At 40.6% G+C, this 26987-nt stretch overlaps 2 protein-coding genes across 9 annotated transcripts in view; one reads left to right on the top strand and one right to left on the bottom strand.

Moving 5' to 3' along the window:
• Positions 1-11337, top strand: part of NIPAL1 (NIPA like domain containing 1) — a 55807-nt gene extending 44470 nt beyond the window's left edge. For all 7 annotated transcript variants that reach the window (XM_053254385.1, XM_053254384.1, XM_053254386.1 and 4 more), the window contains 4 exons: positions 1359-1415; positions 3294-3384; positions 6719-6879; positions 8121-11337. In XM_053254385.1, coding sequence (XP_053110360.1) covers positions 1359-1415; positions 3294-3384; positions 6719-6879; positions 8121-8749 — 938 coding nt within the window. In that variant the 3' untranslated portion in view covers positions 8750-11337. The remainder of the gene's footprint in view (positions 1-1358; positions 1416-3293; positions 3385-6718; positions 6880-8120) is intronic.
• Positions 11338-13187: 1850 nt separating this feature from the next.
• TEC (tec protein tyrosine kinase) overlaps positions 13188-26987 on the bottom strand; it is a 76621-nt gene continuing 62821 nt past the window's right edge. For both annotated transcript variants that reach the window (XM_053254374.1, XM_053254375.1), the window contains 8 exons: positions 23717-23850; positions 23352-23426; positions 21341-21512; positions 20462-20678; positions 18797-18861; positions 18280-18398; positions 15740-15897; positions 13188-14784 (listed from right to left, as the gene is read on the bottom strand). In XM_053254374.1, coding sequence (XP_053110349.1) covers positions 14713-14784; positions 15740-15897; positions 18280-18398; positions 18797-18861; positions 20462-20678; positions 21341-21512; positions 23352-23426; positions 23717-23850 — 1012 coding nt within the window. In that variant the 3' untranslated portion in view covers positions 13188-14712. The remainder of the gene's footprint in view (positions 14785-15739; positions 15898-18279; positions 18399-18796; positions 18862-20461; positions 20679-21340; positions 21513-23351; positions 23427-23716; positions 23851-26987) is intronic.

The raw sequence follows: 26987 nt of genomic DNA, 5'->3' as shown, positions 1-26987 counted from the left end.
ATTTTCATTTCATTTCCCCAGTCAGAACTTCAGATGGTTAGTAATAGGAAGAGAACTGTCCAGCCATAAAACACTTTGTCAGCCGTTCAAACAGAAGGAACTATAAATCCAGGGAAGATCTTTCGAGATTCTGGCAGGCAGATCCTCTCTAACGCATATAAACTGAGTCTTTCCAGTTGGGCCTTTGTAAATAAAGCTTAAGTTGATTAAATGTGTAAATATGTGGCATTGCAGAACAATTTTTAGAAGACCCATAAAAAGCTGCTTTTCTCTCCAAGCCAATCTTCTTCGCCATTACTCTTCTCCATTGCAGATGTCGTAACAAAATTCACAATCATCTCCGACAGATTATGTGTAGGTTAAAGAGCAAGATAAAATAAGTAATTGCTGTAGCCTCCAACATCTTAAAAGGATTCTTCAAAACTAAAAGCTGATAGCATTTGAATGCTGAGCTCTCTGGCGAAGTCCATAGAAAGATTCAAAAACAGAAAATAGCAGAAAATAAGCAAAAGTGGGCAGAAAAGAAAACTGTAAATCTGACAAACTCACAGCCGTGCTGGGAAGTTCAAGGTGAGGTGGGGGAGGTTCACGAAAAGAGGGTGGGGGAAACCCATACTAATCTCCAACAAATGCTGTGGGTAGTTTAAAGTTTAAGATTAAAATAAAAAATAAGTAATTGCTGGGATATCAGACATTTTAAAAAAAACTCTTCAGGGCAAAACTGAAAGCTGTTAGCATTGGAATGCTGAGATCTCCAGCAAAGTAGAGATAGCAAAAAAATAAGCAAGAGCTTTCAATGAAGAAGAAAAAGAAAACCATAGATATGCCAATCTCACGGCCGTGAACATCTCAGAGATTTATTCGGAATGACAAAATAAGAGGAATAGAGGAGGTCGTCTGTAATTAGGCGATGAAAAGCCTCTCGTCATTCAGTCCAATGATCACGGAAAGGTCTCTCCAGATGTTCATCCAGGGTTTTCCAGACGTTTTAGGGTCTGAAGACCCCCTAGACTCCCACCTCTAGGAGGAGGACCAGGCCCCGAACACATACCGACCTCCATCTGACCGACGGAAGGTGATAAGACCAAATGATTGATGAAAGCCTTGACAGCTGGTTTAGTCAGGAGTTTTCGTTCCAGATGCCATTTTGCGAATCGGATGCTCTCAGTCTCAGTGCAGGTGTCAGGGCCTGACTTGTGCCTGGTCCCCACACCCTTGCACCCAGACGTCTGGTCCAAAGGGTGCCTCTGACTGCAGTTTGTCTTAAAACAATAGTGATATTCTCTTTAGAAATATAAACACCAGCAAGAGAGTGTGCCTCAAAGATTGACTGGAAATCTTCTCACATTATTTTTCAGGGCAAGGTGGACATTCTTACCTGAAGGAATGGCTGTGGTGGGCAGGGCTGCTTTCAAGTATGTAATTCACTATTTGTGTTGATATCTTTTTGATAAGGGCAATTCCTCACGTGATGAATTTGAGGGAATACTATTATTCTCCCGCAGCAGTTATAATGTGTGGACATAATAAATGAATGTGTGGGCAACATTCAGCACCAGTCTACGCCCATGTTTGAAACCTAGTCTTATCAGGTTTCCTAGATAGTTGTGCGTGGGTGTTCGAAGTGGCATGTACTCATCCACACATTAAAAGTTTGCTGCTAGAAATATTGGTTGTCCTGCAGAAATTTCACTCTTTTGCAGGGCTGTTAAACACTAAATGACAATAAAATGGTCTCATTGGAAGAAATCTGTATTCCAGAATTCAGGATTCTCAGTTGTTATGCCCTCCTCCTCCTCCCTGGAGTGGTGAGACATTTTGGGGGCATTGCTACCTTAGTTCGGTTTCCTTTGGAGAAGAGCTCATTGGTGTTTCTGGAGTATTTAGTTTATTTGCAAGTTGAGCATCAGGGAGGCAAACATCATGTGCTCCTGTCAGGCAGCTGTTAAGCTAAGGTAAAAGGTAAAGTGTGCCATCAAGTCAATTTCAGCTCATGGCGCCCACAGAGCCCTGTGGTTTTCTTTGTTAGAATACATGAGGGGTTTACCATTTCCTCCTCCCGTGCAGTATGAGATGATGCCTTTCAGCATCTTCCTATATCGTTGCTGCCCAATATAGTCTGGGAAACATACCAGTGGGCATTCAAACCGGCAGCCTTCTGCTTGTTAGTCAAGCATTTCCCCACTGCACCCCTTAAGGTGACAGCTGTTAAGCTACCTGTCATCAGATCCTCAGAGGAGCACCCCAAGGTGCCTTCAGTCACTTCTCAGCTCAGTCTCTTTCTGTCCTAGAAGTTACAGATGGCAGCTTCTAGTCACTCACGGTTTACATCAATCCCTCACTTTCAGTAGCTGGCAGGCAGTAGCTGGCAGGAGCAGGGCCTCTCTTCTTCAAGCTGTGGTGATGCTTCACATTTCCACAGCCATCTCTGTATATCTCCCAGCCATTAACTTCTATTAAGAACCATCTACTGACCATTAAGAGACATTCGCTAAGCATCCCTGGACCTATTACCCAGTAATAGGGATGTGCACGAACCGGTCCAGAGGCCATTGTAGAGGCCTCCGAATCGGTTCAAATGTGGTGCAGTTTGAAGGTTCAGCACCGGGAGGGTGTTCCTTTAAGGGTGGGGGGTGCACTTACCCCACCTGCAGCTTTCCCCCCACCAGCGCTCCTTTTTTAAACTTCTTGGGGCGGCAGCGTACCTCCCTGCCTCCCCTGCCCCCGGTTTTGGCCGGAAGTACCACGTGTGGTTGCAAGTGCGATGTACGCACACACGCATGGTACTTCCAGCCAAAAACGGGGGCAGGGGGGGCAGGGAGGTACGCTGCCACCCCAAGAAGGTTTTTTTAAAAGGAGATGGCCAAGTAGTGACTACAGCTGCACTTTAGAGAGGGTCAGCTGCTGCTGCAGCTGCTGCTGGCTAAGGTAAAGAGGAGGAACCTGCTTGAGAGACGGAGCCCAGGAGCCGCACACGTGTGTCGTGAAGGGGAAAGTGATGTGCTCTGAGCACTGCAGGAGAGAAAGGATCTTACCCTGTGAACCAGGGTAAGGTGAGGGGCTGGGGGTGGGAAGAACTGAATGCTTTGCATACCACAGTGCCTCAGATGCCTGGGGTGGGGCGAGTTGGGCTTGGGCCGGTCCTGATTGCATTCTGTGGGTGGGTGGGTGTGGAATCTGATGCAATCTGTGTAGACTTCAAGATATACCGTATATTGGCATGTGATCAAAACAGTGTGCTTCTAGCTGTTAGCAAATCTCCATTTCTGTACTAACACTCATTTCTTTTGCAGTGGGAATTGGAGAGGCAGCAAACTTTGCGGCATATGCCTTTGCACCAGCAACTCTGGTAACCCCGTTGGGTGCCCTGAGTGTTCTTATAAGGTTAGTATGTATTTGAAGTTAATCTTGCTCCATTGGGGTATCCACTATATTTATATTATGTTCTCTGTGGCTCATTTCAGTAGTGGCCAGTGCAGGCGGCAAGAGGCACCTTTAAGCATAAATTAGAAGGCGCTTCTCTCTGGCAGCACCTGCAAGAATACAGGAGGGGTTACCATTGCCATCTCCCACACATTATGAGATGATGCCTTTCAGCATCTTCCTATATCATTGCTGCTGCGCGATATAGGTGTTTCCCATAGTCTGGGAACAGGGGCATATCTAGGGTGAGGCAGGCAGGGCACGTGCTCCAGGTGCCACTTGCAGGGGGGCGCCATTTTTTATTTATTTTTTAAATTTAAATGGCCACCACGCATGCTCAAATGGCCTCTGCGAGGCTCTAGGCCATGCCAGGTCTCGCAGAGGCCATTTGAACATGCACGGTGGCCATTTTATTTTTGGCAGCCTTTAAAAAAAATATTTTAAAAAATGGCCACCACGCATGCTGAAATGGTCCCTGCGAGGCCATTTGAGCATGAGTAGCGACCTACAAAATGGCCACAATGCAGATCTTTTTATGCCCAAACAGGCCTGAAAATCAGCCCAGGATGGGCTGCAGCGGTGAATTAAGAGGCTGGTGGGGGGAGGGGGAACCTTTGCAGACACCCCCCATGGCCTTTAGGAAGTCCCCTGAAGGGGCTACAGGTTAAACAATTTTTTTTTTAAATTAATATACTATAAGTCACTGTACACATATTCAGTTTGGCACTATGTACAGAGAATCAGGGCTTGTGAATACTGAGCTGAAGCTTATGATTTGGATTGTATTCATTTGCTCTTACTTTGCTTCTTGTGAGTTAATTGTGATGTCTTAATAATATGGCTATTAATGGTAAGTTTGTCTTTGAATCAGTGTGAAATCCTTAATATTAAGGCCCACTGGAAGTTTCTTGCTCTCTTTCTCTCATTTTAACTGTCTTTCTGAAATACTATAATATATTCCAAGCAGTGACACAGTTTACTCTGCATATCCTTTAATGATTTTCAGAGTATCTGGGAAAAGTCAAATTCTCCATTTATTTTTAAAACTTATGTAATAGCAATGCTACAATGCATAGTAGAGAATTAGACAGGCACTTCTGTTTAGTTTCCCAAGTACACCTCCACATAGTATTTGGGTATTTCATGAGCCCCAGCATACTGAAATTTGTAGTTTTCTAGCATTTTTTGGTCTGGCTACGTCCACTGCTAAATAGTTTTCAAAAAATTAAAAGATTAACGAGCTTGACTTGTATTTTTGAGCTGATATTATGGTAAAGTTATCTGAAAGATGGGTGTCAGATGTTTGGACAGGGGGCACAATTTCAGTGCTTCCCCTAGGCGCTATTTTCCCTAGATACACCTCTGTCTGGGAAATATACCACGTAGGGATTCGAACCAGCAACCTCTGGCTTACTGATCAATTCATTTCCCTGCTGCGCCATTAGGTGGCTTTAGAGCGGAACTAAGCATCTTCTAAATTATGCTTAAAGGTGCCTCTTACTGCCACCCACACCGGCCGCTACTGGCTTAATTCAGATTATAAATTGTGAACAAGTTGTAAAGTGCACACTTCATGGTTTTCAGGATAATCTGAATTGATCCTATAAGTCATATATCTCCTGCCTTGCTCTTGTCTAAACAAGGCTGCTCATAACATGTTAAAAAATATGACAGCATTGCCATTGCTTGTCCTTTAAATTGATGTTTAATGAAAGCTCTTGGGCTTCTCCAAAGCATCTCGCTGGCTCCTCTTATGGGACGGGGGAGATGCAGTGGAACAGTTGGGATTATAAGTTGCCCGCCTGTCCTGCCCTTTTTGATAACGATGTGAATGCAATGCTTGTATCTTCCCCCCACCAGCACCATTCTTTAATCATGTGGGCTGTGGCTTGGTTCCTCCAAACTACCCCTCTACATGCAGACCAGATACTCCTTTAAAGTTGTATTTGGACTGGGTGTAGGGGAGTGGCAATGTGGTATTATGGCATTAAATGCAATTAAAATTTAGATAATGTAGGCTTCATCTTTGAAAGTAATATCTATTCTATTTTGAAAAATGTGTGTTTGGATTTATTTATGCAAAATAAAGTCATACCTTACAATTATCTACAGATACCATATTTTGTATACACAATCATGCCACTTAAATTAATGGAATGCACTTTTTCACCAGATCATGCTAGGTGAAAGGTTTAAATAATTATTTCTGTTTTTCATCGGGAAAAAGTCATGACTATTATGATTAGCACTCATAAAAAACATTGCTAACAAAACTAAAATTGAGTTGCTGTTCAACTCATTTTAGTGCAAAGAAATTTTTTACTGTTTACAAATCACAAATTAATTCAAATTAGTTACAGAAAGAGTAAGAGGATAGGGGTGTTCACAGACTGGTTCGCAGTTGAACTGGTCTTTTGTGAACCGGGCAGTTTGAGTGGTTCGATAGCGAACTGGTTCAAGCTGGTTCATTGGTTCGACCAGCCCAGCCATCAGTCTGACACAACCGGTACATGGAGTGGCGGTTCAGTCCAAATTCAGACCGAACCACGGCACGCAGCCCGTGAACACCCCTATAATGGAAGCTTTACTTGATAGGAGTTACCCTTTTCAGCATTCATGTTTGTCCTTATTTTCTGTAAGTGCAATCTACGCAAAGTGACTTTGCCTGGTCAGCGATAAGCATCACACACTGAAATATTCTGTGTGTTAAGGAGACACTTGTGGGCTAGTTCGCAGGCTTGCCCAGCTGAGGATATAACTTGCATGCTAGCAGAGCAGGTGTCCATGGACACCTGCTCCACCTCATATGTACTGAGGGTAATGTGATACAGGTGCTCGGGTGCACAAAATCCTTTGTGCACAGGCCCAACTTAAGTAGTCCTCTTCTTTTTTTGAATGGGAAGGATTTTATATGTGTCCACTTCCCTTCCATGCATACTGGATATCACACCTGGTGTGTGCAATAACCAGCTAGTAATTTCTGTGTGTGGACAAATGAGAACCTCCCATTTCACTCAAAACAATGAAAGCCAGTCACCACTTCCGCAATTGTATTGCCTCATTTTGTACTAAATTTTGTCTAAATTTCCCTTTCTTATGGACAGTATCACACCAAGCCCATATAAATATTTTATCCTGATTACAGTGTCTTAGATGCTAGAGTAACCCAAAGATGTATGGTATTTTCCTTATTATTCCTGATTCTGTCCCTGTAAGCATCACTTCTTAAAATTGTTATATTTACAGCGTTCTAGTTTTTGTTTAATACTCTTTCTTTCTTTAAACATCCAAACAGTGCAATATTATCTTCCTCTTTTTTGAATGAAAAGCTCAATATTCATGGGAAGATGGGATGCATATTAAGCATTTTGGGGTCTACGGTGATGGTTATTCATGCTCCGGAAGAGGAGGAAGTTGCATCACTGGGTGAAATGGAAATGAAGCTAAAGGATCCAGGTATGTCTCTCAGGCAGTCGCTTTGAGTAAATACTGTGAAAGAATTTCTTACAGAAATTGCTGATTAGGTCCAAAATAAGCTCATTAATAAGGCTGATAGATTAGGGCCTATGTATGTTGTCTTCTGCATGTATAAAGGCTATTTCAATGTTGCATCCGACACATGAAGGTTTGATGGGTCTGGAAACTGAACAGACATGCTCAGTATGTGGAGATATTCTTTTTCCCTGCAACACCTAGGGCTTGTGCAGTGGGTGTGAACCAGAATATATTCAGGGAGGGTATTAGTCCACATGTGCCTTGCTTTTTTTTTTTTTTAAATTACTTGAGCACCAAACTAAAAGCTGGGGAGAAATCCTATGGGAAAAGTAAACGTGACGTGGTATGGGAGGGCCTGCTCTCTGCCATCAGAACTTGGTAGGCTCAGCTGGTCCTCTTTTTGCCATGCAGCCAGGGGCAGGGAAGTAAGGCTTTTCAAGGACTAGGAAGTGAATAGATTAGCGAGGCAGCGAACCTGGTCGTGGTGTGCTCTCCCTGCTTAATGACACCCTTGCCCTTTGTTCAGAGGAGTGTAATTGAACAAGAGCTTCTCTTGTTCTAGGGTGACTCTGAATATATAAAGCTGCTTTATACTGCGGGAGACCTTTGGTCCCTTCAATCTGGTATTCTTTAGGGTAGGGCTGTGTCTCCGGCAGAGGTCTTTCTCAGCCCTTCTACTTGCGACCCTTTTAAATATAATTGACAGGGTTGGGACCTGGGACTTTCTGCATGTGTTCGACCACTGAGCCTTCTTTGCGATCTTTTTTGGTTATGAGGTAGATGGGGTTCTATCTTGTGAAAAGGTCCATTGTGAATTTGCTATTTGCATGCAATACTAAAGTCTAACTGTACAATGGAAAGTGGGAGCAAGTTATCATTGTCCAGCTAGGTAGAATATGGCATGCACATTTTTGCTCATCTCCCTATGTTAAGACTAGAGTGGTGTTTGTTTAATGCAAACTGAAAATTCAGGCAAGGGACCTGAATCTCCCCAAGAAGGGTGATTTTTATCCACAGCCCCTTCCCTGCAGTCCTGCTCAGGTAACTGAATGTAGGTCAGCTTTTTAATAACGCAGACTTCAAAACAGACTTGGCAAACTGTAGTATGTTGAATTGAACAAACCGTGGTTGACATTTTGGTCAATATTTAATTCTCATTATGCAACTCTAACACTCTCTCTCTCTCTCTCTCTTCCGCACAGTGTTCATTGCATTTGCTGCTGTTATAATTGTGATCTTGCTGGTGCTCATTTTTGTTGTTGCTCCAAGGCTTGGCCAGACTAATGTACTGGTTTACATCTCCATTTGTTCAGTGATTGGTGCATTTTCAGTCTCTTCTGTCAAGGGGCTTGGCATTGCTATTAAAGACCTCCTGTATCAGAAGCCAGTCTATCGACATCCACTGGTTTATATTTTGGTGGGGATTCTGGTGCTGTCTGTCAGTACTCAGATTAACTACCTCAACAAGTCGTTGGATGTGTTTAATACATCCCTAGTGACACCCATTTATTACGTGTGCTTTACAACCACAGTAGTGATCTGCTCCATCATCCTCTTCAAGGAATGGAACAGCATGGGACTTGGCGATATCATTGGGACCTTGAGTGGATTTTTCACCATAATTATAGGCATTATCTTTCTGCATGCTTTTAAAAATGTTAATATCACTTGGAGCCAGCTGAAATCTGTTAAAAAAGAGGCAGTGTTGTCTCTCCATGGTTATGAGGCTCATCATACTTTATTGGAGAACATGGAGGATCCCGCCTTGGTGTGTGATGAAGATAATACTCTGTTCAGTCGAGGAAATGAGCAAGAAGGTGGCTTCCTTTAATAATTACATCCCTGTTGAACAACTGACTTGAGTGAGTCCTCAGGAAATCTACAACATCTCTATGGTAGTACTTTTGTGCTTGGAACAAGAGAAGGCAGTTGCTGAGGTATTTGCTCTGGAAATGGAAAAGAAAATTTGTTTCCAAATACTCTCCTCCCCGCCCCATCTTTGGCAGCATATGAACTCACTGACAATTGTGGAGCTGTTAGAAGACTACTTATTTTGCTAAAGAACTGAATTATATATGCAACATATTTTCATAAATAGCACTTTATGGTTTACAGTGTTTGGATGAAAATAGTGCTTTTACAGCTATCTCAGTGAAGATATGTGAGGGTTGAGGGGTAGGTGTGGGGAGAAATCCATGACTTTCCTAAATACTTGGCATGTTGAATGTCACATCAAAGTTTTTTAGGTGGCAAGTGTCCTGAAGAGAAATATTCTTTTAGATCCTAAGATTGTAGGAAAGAGCTGTACATTCCACAAAAAGGGGGTCTTTTAAAATATCGGCTAGTGCTGAATATTCTGCAAGTATTCTACTCCTTGCAACTTATTCTTGCAGCTTCTTGAAAGCTTCTCTTTCCAGGTTTGATATGTTTCTCATAGAATTCTTTCTCGGATAACAATTTCCTGAGAAACGGACCTTCTAACTTGCCCAACAGTTTTAGGAATATAGTCCCAGGTTTTTCCTATATGAGTATGTATTCTACCTATCCTTTTCTAAGGGTTCCAAAAGCAAAGTTTAGATGTATTTCCCCCCTTGTCCATCCAAAGTGGAGGGAGGGAAGAGAAGCTTAAACTCTCATAAATCTTCCAGTTTTGTTAAATAATTGAGATCTGTTGGGGCAGAATTTCCCACCATGTAGTAGTTCGCGATTTTTGAAATGTTTAAATAAAAGCCGAGTAGTCATAAATGAACTTCAAGCTAATTTTGTCGTAATCTAACTTCAAAAATACTTAAATTTGAATTTTAGAATTTTTTCCATGCATGTATAGCTAATGGTTAAAAGGATGTATAAATTTTAATCTCACTAAGATTATTCCTTCTGACTATTTCAGCCCTGCTGTGATGATTTCTTACAAAGTCAATCACGTATTTAAGGACTATGGGTCAACCTGCTATTTATGTCTTCTGGGAAGGAGTCATTTGTGCTTACTCAGGCTAGATGAATTAATTAGGAAAAAAAGTTTCTGACATGAATCCTTTCCCCAGGCAATATGCAAGGTTTACATGGAATTATACGTTGATTCTTTATGTTGGCAGTTTCTATATTTTTCTTGATTTTTCTAAACACCTCCTTTAATGTTGTGGAAACTGAAAGTGACTTCAGCTGTCAAATGTTAGCATCTCAAATGAAAATGATCTGGTCCTAAAGCCTGCTTTGGACTGGTATTGCATCAGTAAGCATTATATTAATTGCACTTAGTAAATTCTGGAGCACATTTTATTATCCAGCACTAGCTGTTCAATTCCAGGACTGTTTAGAGGATTATAAAAGATGGTGAAGGCATATGGGCTGGATAAAAGGCATGCTAGTATGATAGGGATGAAATTGAAGTTTCTGTGATGTATTATCTGCCTTAAAGGAAAATCTGACCACATAGTTTAGTACATTTGTTTTGGTGCTTATTCTACCTGGAACAGTTTGTACCAGCCTCATTGATTGAGGCTGGTACAAAATTTCATTCATTTCAGTAGAGTATCCACACATGAAACGTTTCTGATTGATTGTTGACTATTTATCTTGCTATTCACCCTATGTCTCTGACTGCAGTCCAGCATGTACTACAAACCTTATGACCCATTACAAAAGAATGGGTCTTGTGGTAGAATTGTTAGGAAGCTCCAGTTCAGCTGTATTTTCCCCATTTTTTAATGTCTGGTTGTCTTAAATGGGTACAAAAGGATTTGAGCCTTTCATGGCCTCTAGGCACTAGTACCTACCCAGTATCATTTGGGGCTTAGATGCTGCTTTGACTTGCTGTGCTCCTCCTGGCATGGATTGGACTCTTACCCCAGTTAATTATGTGTGTGGGAAGCAGGGAGGATTTATTTCATGCTGGGTGCATTGGCAAAAGACTCAAGCTATTAGTACATACATTTTTGCTCTTTAAGAACTTGGATATATGCTAGCTATCATTTCATCCTTAAGATGTACTGTTGGATTCAAAACATCTCTTATCAATTCAAGTTGCAGAATATTTCAAAAGCTGATGTGTATTATTTACATTTCTAAAAGAGAGAGAGAGAACGCCTTTCCAGTTCATGTGACTGTATTTACCTCCCCCATATTTATTTACTTCTTTTGTAACTTGACCAAATACCCACATAGGACTATGGTTATAGGAACAGTCACTAAAATGTTTGTCAGAGAAGCATAATAGTTGTGTGTTCGGGGCAATCTTTCATAATTTGAGAAAGAATTTTGTATGGTTCAGAGTATAAACAATTTGATTCTTATACTGCGTTTGAATAAAGGTAAGACTAACTTTGTTTAAAAGGTTTAGTATCTTTCTGATTGAAAGATTTTTCATGTTTGATTTTATGCTTGTCAAAAAAGGGAATAAAGTATCTATGGTTTTGATAATGTGTGTGTGTGTGTGTTTCCCCTCCTCTAAAAATAACTCGAATGTTTTGGGGAGTTGGGTCAGTTCCCAGTGATCCAGTAGGTAGACCAGCCTGGAAGCTAATAATATGGATTGCATGGAGAAATCTATTTCCATAGGACTGACTTAGCTCAGTCCTCAGTTTAGCTCAGTATACTACTTCTATTTAAAAAAAAAATAAAAAAAAATCTAGGTATGTTTCATAAAGCACTGTAGGAACATCTTCCATATGAGTCCTCTGATATATTGTGGGAAAGCTTTGCTTTGGGTGCACTCAGTGTTCTCTCATTTTTTCCATATGTGTGCGGAATGAGTTTTGTTCTGGGCGGGAGTATCAAGGCAGTGTATGCACACATGCATTCAGAATGGGGCCTTCCTGATTCAACCTGAGCAGGATCTAAAATTAACTGAGCGGACATCAAAAGACTTGTGAGCACAAGCATGTGTGCACACCTTAGAGGGAACACTGGGTACATTCTTTCTGAGAGGCAATAACTAGTACTACCTGCAGCATGACCTCTGCAGTGGCACCACTTTTATGGGGAGGGTTCTGCAGTTTTGCACGATGACACAATATGGCAGTGAGTGTAGGATTTTAATTTTTGAAAATCTTGATTTTTAAAAACCCACAGCATTCTAGGCCTTGTGGTCGGTGATGGTTTATATGGTTGAAAATGTGTAGGGAATGTCTACTCAAATCTCAACAGCTTGAGAAGTAGTTGAATAAGATTTTTTTGTTTTTTTGTTTTGCTAGGGGCAGGCTCCTCGTCTTTCCCATGCCTGGCAAAATTAAAACCTGCAGAATAAATAATGCAGTAAAAGGGGAAACTATTCAAATGTGCTTGACTTGACCATCCTTATTTTAGACTTTGGATTGGTTGGGTGCAGAATCCTACTTTTTTTTTTTTTTAGTGCAGGCAAGCACTGTCCTAATATATGGAATTGCTTCCTTAAAGAAAACTGTCAGATGACCTCATTGCTTAGACTTAGTGTTCCATTGGCACTTTTTAATTTACCCAAGCATTTTCATTTAGTGTTTTGGGCAGTAATGCTATTTTCTTTACATTTTTGCTGATGTGTTTTGGTTAGATTTGTTTTATTCTGGACTGTTGTAATGTGTATATCATATTAAATTTTTTAATTAAACTTTTTGGTCTTGTGTTCTAGTGTCTTTGAATCAATTTCTAGACATTAGATGTAAGTACCAAAAATATACTGCCGGGTCAAACTTGAGTGTCTCTAATCAGGCTTGGAGCAAACCTGAATGTATAACTATCCCAAGTGATTATTTGCACAGTGGCATCTTGGGCTGAAAGCTGGCATGTCAGCAACAGGTGTGTGTGTCTTTTTTTAGATACATGCCTGTCTGAATCACAAAGTAGAGAGGTCTTATTCTAAGAGCAAATGAGTAAAGGGCACAAAGTGGTCTTTCTATCCACTATAAACTGCCTATAGTCCCCACCCCTAGGAATCTTTCTTCCAGATAGGCTTGCTATTTTTTTAAGCTGTTGGCCCAGCTTAAAAAAAAAAAGACTGGGTGAATAGAATGCTGAAAGGTAAATTGTCGGAGGAGAAGTTAGCACACACACCCTGCCCCCAGGTATCCATTTTCTTAAATTGGATCCTCTGCTTTCTATATGATTATAACAGGCCTCTACTTACAAGAGGTAAGCTCCTGCAGAAAGTTACATGACACTGCAAGAGATCATTTGCTTGTACAGTGTAGTTGGCTGGAGCAGCAACATGTCTTGGGGCAACCCTAATGAGAGTGTGGCTAAGGTTTGTCTGCTACAGATACTCAGCTGAAAACAAGTCTACAGTACACCCTTAATCAGGATTTCAAGTCACTTATTTTTATTACAACACATTTTGTTCGATTTTTCATTAAAGCCGTCATGCGCATTTATCATGTGAAGAGTAGGAACAACAAAATGAAACATTTAAATGTATAGTAAAGTTTGGAGTATGTTTCCTTTCCCCTACAGGTGCCATACATCAAACTAATATACAATATGGATCCAACCATTTGTGCTTTCAAAAATTTCTGAAAAGTAAATTCCCATTTCATATAAATATGTGTGCAGTGCATATAGTCTATATACTGCAAGTATATAAATTATTTTATAAACACTCTATTAAAGTCCAGCCTAAGCTTCCTTACTTTACTTAATAGGCTGTGGGCTCTGGGTGAGTTACAGCAGTTTCCAATCCATTAGAAGATCTATTTATTACATTTTTATTCACCTTTCATCTAAGGAGCTTGGAGTGGTGTAGATGGTTTTCTCACCCTCTTGAGCTGCACAACAATCATGTGAGGTAGGTTAGGCTGACAGATGATAACTGGCTTACAGTTTCCCCATGAGCAGGAATTTGAACCCAGCTCCCCCTGCTCTGATACTCTGTTAAAAGTTGTACTATGTACACCTTTTACTGCATTCATTAGCTGCTCTACCAGCTCTGTGCACCAAGTAGAAGGGTTAAGATTGACTTTAAGGCGAAATGATGGAGCAGCTCTGAACCAATAGTAGCTGAGTGCTGCATCATACTTGTTGCTAAATGAAGCCAAAAAGACAGGACAGAACATTCTAGGTTCATGAGCTAGCAGCAATATTCATAGTTTTGGCCAACCAGCAAGAGACACTGGATTTTCAAGAAGACTGCAAGAGCAGTAGCTGGCCTTTACCCAAGAGCATCACTTTTCAACATACAGTACTCCAACAACTACATAGGAAGCTGCCTTCTACCAAGTCAGGCCATTGGTCCATCGGGCTGGTCTATCTACACAGGCCGGCAGCGGCTTCTCCAAGGTTGCAGGCAAGAGTCTCTCGCAGCCCCTATCTTGGAGATGTTAGGGAGGGAACTTGGAACCTTCTGCATGAAAGCATCCAAATGCTGTTCCTAGATGGCCCCTTCCCCTAAGGGGAATATATTACATTCCTCAGATGTAGTCTCCCATTCAAATGCAAACGAGCCCTGGCTTAGCAAATGGGGCAATTCATGCTTGCTACCACAAGACCAGCTCTCCCTCCCAAAGTATGATTGAGAGACGTGCATATCAATCATGGTTACTGCTTTGCAATTTAGGGCTCAAAGGGTAGTTTCAACTTGTCTCTTCCACTTTAGCAGCCCTCAATGAAGTCCAGGTTAGAGAGAAGGTTGCTTAAATAGCTGAGCAGACTGTGGATGTCTCGATAAAACTCCTCCTCTAGCAGATACTAATAAAATAGTATATACTATTGCCTTGACCCTGTGTGGTTCTTTTAAGCAGCATCCAAGATTAAGCTCTTAAGAGCATGGCAGCATCTCTGGAATGATGTCTCTTTGCTGTGAACTTCTATGCCTGTTGTCATCCCTTCTCAGGAAGTATCCTCTGCTATAGCATCAATCATCTGCAGCAGATCATGAAATGTAGGACGTCCTTCTGGTTTCTAGAAATGAAAAGAGAGTATTGTTACCACTGCTGGCTCTTATTTCCCATTAAAAGGATCTTTTATGCTGAAGCAATAATAATGATAAAGCAGGCAATAATAGGTAGAGGAGAAAAAGATGATTGTTGTTAACCTAATATTTCTCAGACAAATCATGGAGGAGGAAAAACCATTGATCATATGATGAGATCAGTGATTTCTCATATTTATAAAATTAGAATTTTATTTTTTAGAATTCAGACAACTTGAGTCCTAAAGGAAAAATGAGTGGGTAAATGGTTAAAAAAAATGCTTTAAGAAAACAAAAATAATTCTTCATATCCATCAGTACTGCTGTTATCAAAACACTTAGTTCATTCTCTCCACCTGTTGAAAAGAAACGAAGTATTGGGATGGATCCATTCACTGTAATAGAGGACGTTTATCTTTGTTCGTGGGTGATTTCCCCCCCCCCCGCCCCTTGTATCCAGATCACCATCTTGGTGTGCTCTCTCACTCACTCGCTCAGATCTAGATCTCTCTATCTATGCGGTCCAAAAACTGCTTCTTCCTTTGCTTTTCCTGATGGTATCTGCCTTGCCTATTCTTACAAAGTAATTCATCAAGTAGGCCTGTTTATTCTTACAATTCAGAAAGCATCCAAATTCCACTCCGAATTGGATTTTTCACTTCACATTGTGTGCTTTGTTCTTTCCTGTTGATCTCCTCCGCCCCCTTGATTGTTTTCCCTCCTTGCATTTATGCCTCAAATGTTCTCGCCATCCTGATATCCTAAATTGTTCCCGCTCATTAGCCAATATTCAATATTCTATAGAAATATTATATTGAAGAAATGCTATTGATTGGCAAACAAACATTCATTAGTTTACAGTGGGAATTACAGCTGCCATGGCTAAACTGAACTGCAGGAACCACGTGGAGATATGTAATGTAAGTGATGTATAGAATAGCATACCTCTTGCCAGCACTTCATCATCACATCATAAACATTCTTAGAAGCTAGCTTGGGACGAAATAGACGGTGTCCTTGGCTAATCATAGTCACTACTTCATAGTTTGAGTTTGACTCAAATGGCATTTTACCCTCTGTAAACACTTCCCAGATGAGAACCCCTGAAAAAATTGACACAAACAGACTGTCAAGCTAATTCTTGTAGAGAAGGTTCTGAAGATTTATATTCTGCAACAGCAGACATGTGTATAGAAAGTCCTAACAAGTGGGAACCTGCAACAAAATGTTGCAGTATATTCCCAACAGGAGGCAAGGGAAAATATTTCTTTTCTCACTTTCTAGGAAAAGGGGTCATTTTTCTTTTCCTTCTCCTGTATAGGTAGTGCAGAGCCATAGATGTTTTTAACTTCTTGGCATGCATCGCCCTGACCATAATGCCCACTCCCAACAAAATGAAAGATGTTAGGGGCTCCAGCTGCCTAACTCTCCCCCCAACCCCCACAACTGCTCCAACTGCCACTAATGCCCTCAACATTCTGCAGGCTCTAGAAATCACTAAGAATAGGCCATCAGGCCATTTTAGATTTTTAAAAAAACTTTGTGAATTAAAGTAATAAATATACTTCCAAGGACCTCACAAGTCCCACAAATATGCAGACATCACTATGTTGGTGGCCCCACTTTTGAGCACCAGACTGCTGTATTCCAGGGAATGATAAAGTACTCAGTGGTTGATTTACTGCACAAGAGTACACTTTGAGCTTAGTAATGTTGCGTTTGTGCAGTTTGCATAAATTGTGCAGGTTCCACAAATGCAAAACTTGTGCAAATTGTGTTACACAAAATTAAGCCCATTATTTCCAAACTCCCTAAAAGGGCAAGGCTGGTTATCAGCCCATAACAATATTTTACAAAAATTAGAATATTTTGAAAATTAGAAAAAAAATTCTGTTAAATAGAAAGTTCAAGTTTTGAAATGCTTGAACTTGGAGTTTCCAGTTCTGCTTTCATGAAGTGGGGGAGGGGAAACACCCTGACATTTGAAATTTGGATTTTGCATTTTGTACTCAGTACAGGTGAAACTCGGAAAATTAGAATATCGTGCAAAAGTCCATTAATTTCAGTAATGCAAATTAAAAGCTGAAACTGATATATGAGACAGACGCATTACATGCAAAGCGATATAAGTCAAGCCTTAATTTGTTATAATTGTGATTATCATGGCGTACAGCTCATGAAAACCCGAAATCGACAATCTCAGAAAATTAGAATATTACATGGAACCAAGAAGACAAGGATTGAAGAATAGAACAATATCGGACCTCTGAAAAGTATACAGTGTACTGTGCTTGATTGGCCAGCAAACTCGCCTGACCTGACCCCATAGAGAATCTATGGGGCATTGCCAAGAGAAGGATGAGAGACATGAGACCAAACAATGCAGAATTGCTGAAGGCCGCTAATGAAGCATCCTGGTCTTCCATAATACCTCATCAGTGCCACAGGCTGATAGCATCCATGCCATGCCGCATTGAGGCAGTAATTGCTGCAAAAGGGGCCCAAACCAAGTATTGAATACATATGCATGCTTATACTTTTCAGAGGTCCGATATTGTTCTATTCGTCAATCCTTGTCTTCTTGGTTCCATGTAATATTCTAATTTTCTGAGATTGTGGATTTGGGGTTTTCATGAGCTGTACGCCATGATCATCACAATTATAGAGCCCCTGGTGGCGCAGTGGTAAAACTGCTGCCCTGTAACCAGAAGGTTACAAGTTTGATCCTGACCAGGGGCTCAAGGTTGACTCAGCCTTCCATCCTTCCGAGGTCGGTAAAATGAGTACCCAGAATGTTGGGGGCAATATGCTAAAATCATTGTAAACCGCTTAGAGAGCTTCGGCTATACAGCGGTATATAAATGTAAGTGCTATTGCTATTGCTATAACAAATTAAGGCTTGACTTATCTCGCTTTGCATGTAATGCGTCTGTCTCATATATCAGTTTCACCTTTTAATTTGCATTACTGAAATTAATGGACTTTTGCACGATATTCTAATTTTCCGAGTTTCACCTGTATATTGTGGTTGTGTTGCTTTTAAGTTCTGCTAGTTGTAGACTGGTGTTTTAGCTGGTTTGTTTTATTTGCTGCTACTTGGTTTAAGTCTAGTTAACTTATTCTTACAGTTTATGGCAGGTTTATATGTTCATCTTTATCTGCAAATCACCTCAAAAACAACTTTTGAAGAGGCAGGATATAAATATGAAAATAAAAATAAACACACACAATTCAGGGACATTTGTTACATTCAAACTCACATTTGAACTTAAAAGCCTTACTGCCTTAGATGATCATTGGAAGAGGCCAAATCCGATGTCAGCGGCTGACAGCCAGACTAAACTACTTATATGTAGTCCCATTAACTTCCATTAATTTCAGTGGGACTACTCATGAGTAATTCAGTCTGGCTGTCAACCAGTGAACTTGAGAAAAATACATTTTTTATATTCCACATTTAAAACAGACAAAAACCAAAACCTTACCAAAAGACCAGACATCTGACTTGCTACTGAATCGGCTATAATTAAAGACCTCTGGGGGGCACCACTTCACAGGAAACTTAGCACCCGAAGAGCTTGTGTACTGGTCATCAAGTACATACCTAAAAAGAAAAACTGTGATTATTCCAGGCTGACACCACTCCAAAAACCCATAACATAGATGTTCATACCACCACCCAGTGGCTACTTGCTGTAAGTTTATCACAAGCTTCTCCCAAAGGTAAAACAGGAAAATAAGATCTGGATAAGGGCTGCTCAGCTTCGGGCCTCTTGTAAGAAGCTGGCCTACAGCTCTCATAATCCCTGACTATTGGCCACTGTGGTTGGGGATTATGGAAGTTGAAGTCCAAAACCAGTTGGAGGGCCAAAGTTCAGCAACCTTGCTCTAGATAAAAGTTTAGCTCCTAGGTAACTTATCGTGATACATTTCAAATATAAATGCCCATACAATACAATCAATTCCATCCCTAATATCTGATTTTTAAAAGCTGTGAAATACCTTGTCATTCCAAAGTCAGACACTTTCACCACACCCGACTCATTCACTAAGCAGTTTCTAGCAGCCTGAAAAAAAGGAATAATTATTGAATTGTTAACAATGAGACTCATCCAGATAAGAATGTGTTCAAGTTCAATCCTGACAACGGCATATGTGGAGAGGCACCCTTAGCATGATGCAAGCTGAAGTGTCTACCTCAGGAAGCATATTTTGGGTGTCATTAAGAACAGCAGGATAAGAGAGACAGAGTGGAGAACTATGTGATTTTGTTGCGGCAAAGATTTCCAAAACATCTTCTGGGAACTTAAAATGAACACCTTTATTGTGGTGAAGCTTTAGCAGCTCACAGCCACTTCAGGTGTACAGAGTGCTCACCTAAGTGGGAAAGTGTATAGTTTGAATATGCCCAGTGGACAGAGGATGAGGAATTTAAAAACAAAACCAAAGTACAACAAATAATGGTCAAGAAATTTGACCATGTTCTTGCTCTGCACCTATTAACTTCACGAAGACTCACAAAGTAGAATACCAAAGTACCTTTGGCCAGCCCTAAATGTGTGTTTCAATTTTGGAAATGTTTATGTGGACAAAGTTTTTATTGGCTGCCATAATATGCAGCCATGTTAACAGAGCCAAAAAGCACAGTGCAAGGCTGCAGCAAAACCCACAAGATAAGCCCTGATGCTTTTAAAACCCTGTGGCTGCTGATGCAGCATTACAGTATGTGTCCCCATCGATGCAAATGGGGATTAGTGTGGTAACTGCTTACATAACCACTGGGTTTGGTCATCTTGCAGCTTCACTGCACCCCTGCAAGAAGCCTTATGTCTCCATTCGACTGTGTATCATAGCAGCCACTGAGTTTTCTTAAACTCACCAAGAGTTTTCTTAAAGGGAAAGATTTCAGGGTTTGGTCTATTGTTAAGCCAATCCACAAACCAGTTCAGCCAGTACTGAAGGAGTCTAGTGAATTCCATACATTGATATATGAGGTGGCTAAAAGCTTGCACATGAAACTGTCCCCACTGAAAACCTCCACAGGTCCATCATAGGATGGGAAATGGAAAAGATTGTCTCTTCCCTAAGTTTCCCCCCCGAATTACTGGAGAGTAATTTATGCATTAAAATTGTACTCTATCCTCCAGTTTCACAGTTTCATGTGCAAGCTTTTAGCCACCTCATATATCAATGTATGAAATTCACTAGACTCCTTGTTTTAGTCTTAACTATAACTTCAAGAGGCTACTCTTCCAATATAGGGCACAATTTTATGGAAGGATATATGACACAATCTTAGATCCATCAGAAACTCTCAAACTATTGGATAGGTTTCCTGTTGCCTATGCAAAACAAGGTAGTTTGATGGGCTGGGTAGAAGGTGATTAGATGTAGAGGTGACTGGGGTTTTTGTATAGTTGTGTGCAGAAGTGAGAAATCTGGTGAGCACAGCTTGTTATACAAGGGTTTTTTAAAAATCCACAATTGCTTAAATTCCTCCGTACACACACATCTTAAAAGTATAAGAATCCTGACTTTCTCTATCTATGGTCACACTACTTAGATTATAACAGAAAATTATAGACAACTGCAAAAGGGGGGGGCTTGAACTGTTCTTAAACCTTGTGTTTATATATGAATAAAAAGATAGCTTTTCAGTATATTTACCAGATCTCTGTGAATAAAACTATTACTTTCCAGGTACTCCATTCCTTCACATACATCCTGGCACATTGTCAGCAGGCTGTCTTTGGTAAAATGTCCACGTCTTTGTCGAAGGTAATTCAAAAGGCAGCCATGCTCCATGAACTCTGTTACTATGTAAATAGGTCGCTGCTGAGTACAGACTCCATACAGCTGGACTAATTTAGGATGGGTTAGCTTCCTGAAAAGAGTTAAAATATATACACACTACTATACACACACAACTATAATTTTTAAAAATGCTATACTCATCCATGCATTGGCTACACTGGCTTTATTTAGAAAACATTCCATATTGTACATGAGGAACTTAGAAAATTCTGCACATAATTTGACATATTCAGTTTTCATCATACATTTTACACACATGCACATACATGTGTACCCTTAAGCAATAAAAGCCAAATTAGAATAAAAAAACTAAATCCAAATAATGCTGTAGTGATTAAAAGTGCTTGGGACAAAATGCCTGCCATACTGTGCAAGAGTATGTCAGCCTAGTAATGTTGCATTTGCAAAAACTGTGTGACCCAAGAGTAAGACCACTGGAAAGAATGGATTTAATCTTAAGTAACACAATTTGAGCAAATACAGCTTTATTAGGCTGATGTACTCTTGTGCAGTGTGTCAGCCAATGGCATTACTTAGTGGCAGAGAGAGCTAACAAAAGGAGGCCTGCATGCTGCAGTTGATCTAGCTTTCATAAAGGAAGAGTGACAAAGCAAGATTGCATCTGAAATTCCTAAGGAGAAGGAACATAATTTTTAAAAGTGCTCTCTTAGGGCCCCAAGCAGTTTAGGATTTTAAAGGTAATGAGGACTAGCACCTTGACTGGTTACTTACATCATCACTTTAGCCTCTTCTATGAAGTCCTCCTCATACATTGCACCTTCTCGGATTGCTTTGATGGCCACTTTATACTGTGCTCTCCATTTGCCAAGGCGCACCACTCCAAAGAGACCACTGCCCAATTCTCTCATAAAAGTTAGTTCTGCAGGATTAATTTCCCATTTATCTATAAGAAGGTAAAGCAACATAGGGCTGGTTCATGTAACATAGGGTGCTAAATCCAGAAGACCAAATGGAAAGGAAGACAGTGCAGGTGGTGCCTGCTCTTTCCCAAAAGCATCCCAATGCCACTTTGCATCCCTTTCCACAGTATGCCTCCCTCCCACCTGCATGAGGATTCCCACTTCTCATTCTCACAGCTTTCCTACAAAATGGGTTACTGGCAAAACCTTTCCTTCCCCTGAACCGTTTCACAGACACACATCTGTCTCTAGGAGAGATGGTTCTGTACAGACTGAATCCTCAGGCATCCTCCCCTCCCACAGGCTCTCATTTGCTTTTTATTCCTTTGTCTGTGGTTTGGGGTTTAAAGGGGGTTTTTTTTGGTCATTTTTAAATCTCTTAGCTTCAAACCTTCTAATGTACAAATGTTTTATATAAGTATAAGCTATCAGTTATGTAGATTTGGAATCAAATTTACTGTCCTAAAGCAACATGCACAGTGACACCCCCCCCCAACAGATGCTCATCCCACATTTGCTTCAAAAATGACAAGCAGTGCATTCTGGTGCCTCACACTGAACAGTTTGCTCCACAGCTCTAAGAAGTTTCTTCTCTAACATTTAAATTTAATTGATCATCCTATAATTTAAAACATGTAGCTTCTAACTCCATCCATCATGGATATGATGAACAATTCTTGTTCTGACATTTGTTTTAATATTTTAAAAATGCCTTTCCTTAGTCTTTTTACACTCTACTGTATTTTATATTAATTATTGTTAGGACATCCTAATAATCAAAAGGTAGATCATTAGAAAAGACTAAATAAGGCACTACAGGTGCTCTGGGAGGCAGAACCTATAGTGCATTCCAGTAAAAGGCCTAAAAAAACTTGTACTGGAGGTTTCTAGCAATGCAAATATTTATTCATTAGCACAGGAAGAGGAATATACATTTCAAACATTTTAGTTTTCTTCTGATTTACAAAATCTCATTTTCCTAGGAAGAAAATTGTGTATTTTTAAATATAGATGTGTAAATCTAAACATCCTAAACATAATTCATCCCAGCCACTGCATAACCATTTCTCCCCAACTTTCCAAATGCTTTTCTCCTCTTTCTTCCCCCGATTGTATCCTCCCCACTCCACACACACCCCTTCAGTTCCCAAGGACACTATCCACCATGAACTGTAAGTCGCTTTGGGAACTGGTATCAGTGTTGGCGTTTAATATTAGTCTTAGTGTTTAGCTTTATATTGACAACTTTTAATTTCAAATTTTTAGAATTTGTCTTAACTTTTTAACTGTTATTTTTTTTATGGTTCTATATTAATGTTGTAAGCCACCCCGTGCAGTAGTGCACTGGAGGAGCGGGGTATAAATATTTTTAATAATAAATAATATAATAATAGTTTAAGTGTTTTTAAAAATCATATCCACATACAACTTGTTACTCCATTCTCTAGAAAAAACATTGTTCATAATACAATTACAATGTATGGAACAAGTATAATACCTTGTGATGAATGTGCCTTATTCCACCATTTAAAAAACTTGTGCTGTTAGCATGAATTTTGCTTCCACTTGGCACAGTTATATTAATTTTATTATTTGTGTAATGTTTAGATGCCAACATGGTAGATTCTTTTTATAATTTTCAGTTTTAATTTGAACCCAATAATGATTGTTGTTTTTAATCTGACTTTAAAAAAAATTTAGTTAATTTTATTACTTTTATTGTATCTGTGTCTATCTTATTGTTGTGAGCCACCCCAAGCAGTTGTGCACTGGAGAGGCAGGGTATACATATTTTAAATAAATAAATAAATAAAATAAAGTACCATAACTGAATCCCGCAGTAGTTGGTGAGGGTTTAACCTTTGGAGTCACAGGGTATCGTAGTCTTGTCACAAGACCTAAAATTCAGAGAAAATGAATATGAAGAAACGTCTACATCAAAAATCAAGACTTTCTGCTGTTATTGCCACTAACTAAATGTTGCATTACCATACTAAGCATTTTCTCAAATAAATAATATAATAAACAGTTGAAATCTTTTATTGCATATTCTGCAGCTTCTTGATATAATTGTCCAAGAATTCGAAATATAAGGAATTTTATATTAAGTTTTTGTTGTCTCCCTAAGTTATGAATCTAGTAGTTCAGCAACACTCATTAAAGTGATAAGAAACTCAGACTCATTTACCTGCAGCATTGTGCTTATGATATTCAATTAATTCTGGAATAGCGTCAAAGAGGTGTTTTTCTGCAAGGTAATATTGCTTGTGCGACGTCATTGTTTCTTTTATATGGTAGTGTCTTATTCCGGATGACCCTTCTCTTTAAAAACAAATGAAAATGAATAAGTAATGTACAATAGGATTGTTTTATTCATCCATCCAAATGCAAACCAGGGCAGATCCTGCTTACCAAAGGGGAGAATTAATGTTCACCACTGCAATACCAGCTCTCCTCCCCATTATCTCAAAATAAGAAGATGGAGAGAATAATTTTTGATTAAAGGATCTCAGGCAGCAGTGCTTGGAAAAATCTCTGCCTCAGACTTTGAAACAGAGCCACCTAATGGCAGAGTGGGGAAATGACTTCATTAGCAAGCCGGAGGTTGCCGGTTCGAATCCCCACTGGTATATTTTCCAGATTTTGGGAAACACCTATGTTGGACAGCAGCGATATAGGGAGATGCTGAAAGGCATCATATCATACTGTACAGGCGAAGGCAATGGTAAACCCCTCCTGTATTCTACCAAGGACAACCACAGGGCTCTGTGGTCTCCAGGAGTTGACATCGACTCAAAGGCACACTTTCCTTTCCAGACTTTGAACAGAGGAGATAACTGAGAACTAGATATACTCCTGAGGATAAAGCAATGCCTTATGTTCAGAAGGAAAACAGTCCTCTGATGAAAAGATGCACGATATTAATTGGGAGAGACCAGTGAAAGAGACTACAAAAGTACTAATTATTAAAGCAGTTGTGATCCTTGTCTTGTTCACAAAGGGCTGTCACACAAAACCATGGTTAAAATTTAGTTATGCACAATGTCTTGAGCATGTGCTAGTTTCAGGAGCACGTGCTGCCCCCTCCCCCTGCCCACATGAGCCTCCCAAGAAGTCTCCTTCCAATTTCAGTTTATATCAAACCAAGATCAGTCTTAACAAACCTACCAACTGATCTTGGTTTCTTCTAACCATTTTCACTAAAATAAATCTAGATTTGAAACCTACTTCAAATCTTGGTTTCACCTAAGTTATTTTAAGGATTTTGGTTAGATTAAACCACTTTCTGTAGGTTTGGATGTCATGACTGATCTTGGTTTGTTACTAACAAATTAGAAATAGAACTAGCTGGGCGCAGAGCATCTGCACCTCTAGTTTGTTGCCTGTTGTTGCCCCCCCCCCCACTGTTGCCGTTTTGTCGCCCACCCATAGCCACCTCCTTTCCCTGACCACTCGTTGTTGCTGCCTCCTTCTTCCCCCGCCCGCCCGCCCGTTTCCACCTCGTTCTTCCGCACCACCCGCCCATTGCCACCTCCTTCCCCAGCCCGCCTGTTGCCACCTCCTTCTGCCCATCAACGCCGCTGTTTTCTCTGCGCTGTCCGACTCCCCCAGCTGGCCAGCCACTGCCACCGCCGCCATTCCCCCCCCCCCCACCTGTCCCATGGCTAGCCTATCCGGCAGCTCTCTGAACTCTTGCAAGAGCTGCCATACATGGGATTAGCCAACAGTATGCCTTAGAGAATAAAATATATAGATTCCCGGGATGCTCAGGCAGGCAGGGAAGGGGAGAGTGCATGCTCCCAAAGTTCAGGGATGTCATACAGAAGCTAGCTTTAATTGATGTTCTGTGTGACTTCTGAACCAGTCAAAGGATTGTGAAAAAAACTAGCAAGCACAGCTGCTAACAGACAAGGAAGGTCAGGGGTGTAACTGCAGACCCCAGAGTTGGCTCTACCATGAAGAAGGTTGAAGCAAGCTGCTCAGGCAACAGATTGTGGGCCAGGAAGTTCCTCATACTGGGGACTATTGCGGGAGGAAGTTGCTTAAGTTAGGAAGAGCACATACATGCATAAATAAGAATACATTGGGGCCATTCACATTGTTGCTTTTTATTACAATTTATTACATTTAATTATGGTTTTCAAACATTGGTTTGTTCACATAGTCAGCTCCCTGCAATCCATCCTGCCCATTTCTGGCCAATAGAGTTGTAGAGGAGGCCCCTGCTTCTTGTTTCTGATAGGCACATTCACTTGTGCCCAGGTAGTGAAGAGAATGAGGGGAGTACATGTGTGTCCACACATGTGTGGTGCCTGCAGATCCCCTCAATGTAATTTTAGTTAGTTAGTTAAGTTTAATACATTTATATATCGCCCAGAATGCAAGTTTTCTGGGCTGTTTACAGGACGATAAAAACAGCCAATAAAAGATTAAAACATTTCAACAATTAAAATTAAAAAGTTAAAACTATTAAAACACAATTAGAACAGTATCTAATTAAAAGCCTGGGTGAATAAATGCATCTTGACTGCCTTTTTGAAAGTTGTAAGAGATGGGGAGGCTCTTATTTCAGCAGGAAGTGTGTTCCAAAGCCTCAGGGCAGCAATGGAGAAGGCCCGCCCCCGAGTAGCCACCAGATGAGCTGGTGGCACCTGCAGATGAACCTCTCCAGATGATCTCAATGGGTGGAGTGGTTCATAGCAAAGAAGACATTCTCTTAAATAGCCAGGGCCCAAGTTGTTTAGGGGTTTCTAGGTTATAACCAAAACCTTGTACTCTACCCGGAAACTTAACGGCAGCCAGTGTAGATGTTTTAAGATAGGAGTGATATGGTCTCTCCGAGATGACCCAGAGACCAACCTGGCTGCCGCATTCTGGACTAAAAGCAGTTTCCGGACTACGTACAAAGGCAGCCCCACATAGAGAGCATTGCAGTAGTCAAGTCTGGAGGTGACCAGATGTACTACTGTTCTGAGGTAATTTATCTCAAGAAATGGACGCAGCTGGCGTAACAGACAAAGCTGATAAAATGCACCTCTGGCCACTGCCTCAACCTGACACCAGGGAGGGTTTTGTGTCCAGAAGCACCCCCAGACTACGTACCTGTTCCTTCTGGGGAAGTGTAACCCCATCCAGAACAGACAGATCAAAATCATCTCCTGAGTTCCGACCTCGTTCTTGCACAAAATAACTGCACACTAGCTCAATAGAGAAGCTCCAGTAGCTCCAGCTACAGTAATGGAACACTAACTCCAAACCATGTTTCATGGTCTCACTGGGGGTGGGGTCAGGGGTTGAGAAGCTTCCCTCTGGAATGGAAGCACTTTCCATTCTTACTGTTGCCTGGCTGTTGTTTTTTCCTAATTTCCTGAAGGTGTTCTTTGTGCAAGAATATTTGGTACACTAGAGCAACTGGAAGATCTACCACATCACTATCCCATTGAAAAGGATATATTGTG

Source organism: Hemicordylus capensis, chromosome 5 (assembly GCF_027244095.1).
Source record: "Hemicordylus capensis ecotype Gifberg chromosome 5, rHemCap1.1.pri, whole genome shotgun sequence".
Taxonomy (NCBI): Eukaryota; Metazoa; Chordata; class Lepidosauria; order Squamata; family Cordylidae; genus Hemicordylus; species Hemicordylus capensis.
The sequence above is the reverse complement of the archived record's forward strand: the minus strand, read 5'-3'. Positions and strand labels throughout refer to the sequence as shown.